This window comes from Oreochromis aureus, linkage group 6, assembly GCF_013358895.1.
Source record: "Oreochromis aureus strain Israel breed Guangdong linkage group 6, ZZ_aureus, whole genome shotgun sequence".
Classification (NCBI taxonomy): Eukaryota; Metazoa; Chordata; class Actinopteri; order Cichliformes; family Cichlidae; genus Oreochromis; species Oreochromis aureus.
In genome coordinates this window covers 16,161,959-16,166,047 of record NC_052947.1, presented here as the reverse complement: position 1 = coordinate 16,166,047, position 4,089 = coordinate 16,161,959, and the positions used below count along the sequence as shown (strand labels likewise).

Genomic DNA, 4,089 nt, shown 5'->3' with positions numbered 1-4,089 from the left:
GACAAACCGGCAACAGGCAGGAGAACACACAGGGCTTAAATACACACACCAGTAATCAGGGAATGGGCAACAGGAGGGAGACACAGCTGGGAGAAATGAGGCTAACGAGACAGGGGAGAGGTAAAACTGAACACACTGACATGAGACATGAACTTTCAGAATAAAACAGGAAACAGACACAGAACCAGACAGAGTCCAAAAAGGCCCAGATGGCCAAGTTCAGGGGGCCGACCCGGAGGCCGACAGCGCAGGAGGCCAAAACAGTTCAGTTCCGGAGGCCGACCATGCGAAAGGCAGCGGCAGTGGGGCAGGTCCGGAGACCGGCCACGCAGTAGGCAATGGCGTGGAAACAGTTCTGGGGGCCGACCGTGTGGACGGCAACGGTGTAGAAACAGTTCTGGGGGCCGACCGTGCTGGCGGCAACGGCGGCGAGGCAAACGAAGGCAGTCTGGAGGCCGGCCACGCGGGAGGCAGTGGTGGCGATGCCCAATCATCGGCCCGGAAGGGGCCGTCCACGACGGCAGGGCGCCCAGTCATTGGCCTGGAAAGCGGCCGGACCGGACGAGCAGGGCGGACAGGACGAGCAGGGACGAGCAGGAGACGTTGAAGCTGAAGCGGAGGCTGGACCAGGCGAGGGCGAAGCCATAGCTGAAGCTGGTGCTGGTGCTGGCGGCGCTGGAGCTGGCGGCGAGGAGGCTGCTGCTGCAGGCGGCGCTGGAGCTGATGCTGAATCTGGGCCAGGCGGCTGGAGGCTCGGAGGCTGGACCAGGCGAGAATGGCGCTGCAGGCGGCGGCGTGGAAGCCGGAGATGGTGGCGCTGCAGGCAGGCGACGGCGTGGAAGCCGGAGATGGTGGCGCTGCAGGCGGCGGCGTGGAAGCCGGAGATGGTGGCGCTGCAGGCGGCGGCGTGGAAGCCGGAGATGGTGGCGCTGCAGGCGGCGGCGGCGTGGAAGCCGGAGATGGTGGCGCTGCAGGCGACGGCGTGGAAGCCGGAGATGGTGGCGCTGCAGGCGACGGCGTGGAAGCCGGAGATGGTGGCGCTGCAGGCGGCGGCGTGAAGCCGGAGATGGTGGCGCTGCAGGCGGCGGCGTGAAGCCGGAGATGGTGGCGCTGCAGGCGACGGCGTGGAAGCCGGAGATGGTGGCGCTGCAGGCGGCGGCGTGGAAGCCGGAGATGGTGGCGCTGCAGGCGACGGCGTGGAAGCCGGAGATGGTGGCGCTGCAGGCGGTGATGTGGATGCTGCAGGCGGTGATGTGGATGCTGCAGTTGAAGTGAAGGCTGATGAGAAGACTGCTACAGGCGAGGCTGAAGCGGAGGCCGGGCCAGGCGGAGCAGAGGCGGAGGCCGGGCCAGGCGCTGCCGCCGCCGGCGAGGATGAAGGGGCTGCCGCCGCCGGCGAGGATGAAGGGGCTGCCGCCGCCGGCGAGGATGAAGGGGCTGCAGGTGGCTGGACGGGCTCCTCGGGCCCCCCAGCAGACGAGGCAGGTGGCTGGACGGGCTCCTCGGGCCCCCCAGCAGACGAGGCAGGTGGCTGGACGGGCTCCTCGGGCCCCCCAGCAGACGAGGCAGGTGGCTGGGCGGGCTGCTCGGGCCCCCAGCAGGCGAGGCAGGTGGCTGGGACGGGCTGCTCGGGCCCCCAGCAGGCGAGGCAGGTGGCTGGGCGGGCTGCTCGGGCCCCCAGCAGGCAGGCAGGTGGCTGGACGGGCTGCTCGGGCCCCCAGCAGGCGAGGCAGGTGGCTGGGACGGGCTGCTCGGGCCCCCAGCAGGCGAGGCAGGTGGCTGGACGGGCTGCTCGGGCCCCCAGCAGGCGAGGCAGGTGGCTGGGCGGGCTGCTCGGGCCCCCAGCAGGCGAGGCAGGTGGCTGGGCGGGCTGCTCGGGCCCCCAGCAGGCGAGGCAGGTGGCTGGGCGGGCTGCTCGGGCCCCAGCAGGCGAGGCAGGTGGCTGGGCGGGCTGCTCGGGCCCCCAGCAGGCGAGGCAGGTGGCTGGACGGGCTGCTCGGGCCCCCAGCAGGCGAGGCAGGTGGCTGGGACGGGCTGCTCGGGCCCCCAGCAGGCGAGGCAGGTGGCTGGGCGGGCTGCTCGGGCCCCCAGCAGGCGAGGCAGGTGGCTGGGACGGGCTGCTCGGGCCCCCAGCAGGCGAGGCAGGTGGCTGGACGGGCTGCTCGGGCCCCCCAGCAGACGAGGCAGGTGGCTGGACGGGCTGCTCGGGCCCCCCAGCAGACGAGGCAGGAGGCTGGACGGGCTGCTCGGGCCCCCCAGCAGACAAGGCAGGAGGCTGGACGGGCTCCTCGGGCCCTCCAGCGGAGACAGTCACAGAACCAGCGGACACAGGGGCCCCTGGCAGGAACAAAACAGAACCAGCAGGCACACGGGCCTCTGGCAGGCACAGAACAGAACCAGCAGGTGCGGGGACCTCTGGCAGGCACAGAACAGAACCAGCAGGTGCGGGGACCTCTGGCAGGCACAGAACAGAACCAGCAGGCTCACGGGCCTCTGGCAGGGACGGAGCAGAACCAGCAGGCTCACGGGCCTCTGGCAGGGACGGAGCAGAACCAGCAGGCTCACGGGCCTCTGGCAGGGACGGAGCAGAACCAGCAGGCTCACGGGCCTCTGGCAGGGACGGAGCAGAACCAGCAGGCTCACGGGCCTCTGGCAAACACACAGCAGACTGCAGCTGCACGGAGCATTGATTCTGCTCAGGCAGTGACTGCCGCTTGCAGTCCTCAGCTGGCTTCTTAACCTCCAGGGGTCCAGAGTCTGCTGGGGGCTGAAACCCAGCCTCTGGGGAGGCCCTGGAGTGTATCTCAGTCTCAGAACTGGCCAGCTCTTGAGGAATGTCTACAGGATTGTTTGGTTTTTCTCTCTGCCTGGAACGAATGGGTGAACAATGGTTTCTCTCGGGTTGAATCAACCTAGCTTGCTGTACGGGAGGAGTCAGTGAAGATGATGGCTGAACAGGTGGCTGAGCTGAGGGCGACTGAAGCAAAGGTTGAGACAATGGTGGAGAAGTTGGGGACTGAACGGATGATAAGGCTAATGATTCTTCTGCCAACCGGGCTACTGACTGGGCTAGGGATTGTAACATGGTTTGTAATACGTCTGGCTGTGGCTGTAATTGAGCCATGGATTGTGAGGCCGAATGTGGTGGAGGTGGCGACTGGACTTTTGGCCGGGCGACTAACTGAGCTTGAGGTTGCGGCTTGAAAGAATAAACAGTCTTGGTATGATCAGAGCTGGTGTTAATAGTCTCTGGGGTGTATGCCACAGTTTTAGCAGACTCTGGGTTAACTGACATGGGTTTAACAGGCTCCGAAGAAACAGAAGAACAACAGCCCTTTGCTTTCACTGAAGTCTTAAAAATGCCCACCTGAGAGAGATCAGTTACCACGAAGGTAGGTAAGCTTCGCGAATTAGCTCCCACTGACACACCCCGAACAACCCCAGAAGAAAAAGTCTAAGTTCAAATCAGAGCTGTTATCCTTGTTACTCACCACAGTCGGCCGCTCCGATATCCCGGGGTCCGACTGTGGCGAGGGGCGTCGATGGCGTTTCCCATTTGAAGGCTGGACCGACGGGCTGGGCTGAACGCTCTCCGTCGGGACAGGCGGTGAAGCATGAGTTGCAAGGTGGGTGGTAGCAACCGGGGGGAGAAGACGAAGCTCGTTCAGGACGAAATTCTGTGCGAGCGGGTGAAGTGAGCTGAGCAACCAGGGAGACCAGAAACTAAGCGCTGTAGCCGAACAGCTATGGCTTGGCGGAACTCTCTCTCCCTCATGCTCCAGCCATAAGTTAATTAGTTTGTCTACCGAGTAAATAATGTCCTCCCGGAGCTCCTCGGGCGGGTTGACTGCTGCTGGGTCCATTGTGGCCGGTTCGTACTGTCACGGCTGCTGAGGCGAGCCGTGTGGTGTTGGAGGAAGGAGGACCCAAGATGCAAGCAGTGGATGAAAATGCTGGTGAAGTTTATTTACAGGGTGGAGTAGTGGCCAACAAGCAGTGGAGTATGACAAATAACTGATGACACCTAAACTGGGAGAACTAACATAACAGACCTGGGAACATACGAAAAAGGGATGAGAGGCAGAGAGA

General features: G+C 64.3%; 1 protein-coding gene across 1 annotated transcript; it reads right to left on the bottom strand.

The window, feature by feature from the left end:
• Positions 1-265: 265 nt before the first annotated feature.
• Positions 266-3,863, bottom strand: LOC120440631 (translation initiation factor IF-2-like). Its single transcript, XM_039613485.1, has 6 exons — positions 3,807-3,863; positions 3,492-3,677; positions 1,542-2,158; positions 1,298-1,437; positions 564-760; positions 266-448 (listed from the first exon to the last, which is right to left on the bottom strand). The coding sequence occupies exons 1-6, from the start codon at positions 3,861-3,863 to the stop codon at positions 266-268; spliced, it is 1,380 nt and encodes a 459-aa protein (XP_039469419.1).
• Positions 3,864-4,089: the final 226 nt, after the last annotated feature.

Bases quoted from the DNA above. Each gene is read 5' to 3' on its own strand.
- LOC120440631 (XM_039613485.1), bottom strand. From the start codon at position 3,863: ATGGACCCAGCAGCAGTCAACCCGCCCGAGGAGCTCCGGGAGGACATT. The intron at 1,438-1,541 runs GCCCGTCCAGCC...AGCCACCTGCAG, and splicing joins TCTGCTGGGGGGCCCGAGGA to CCCCTTCATCCTCGCCGGCG. The intron at 449-563 runs GTCCGGTCCGGC...GCCGGCCTCCAG, and splicing joins TCGTCCTGTCCGCCCTGCTC to ACTGCCTTCGTTTGCCTCGC.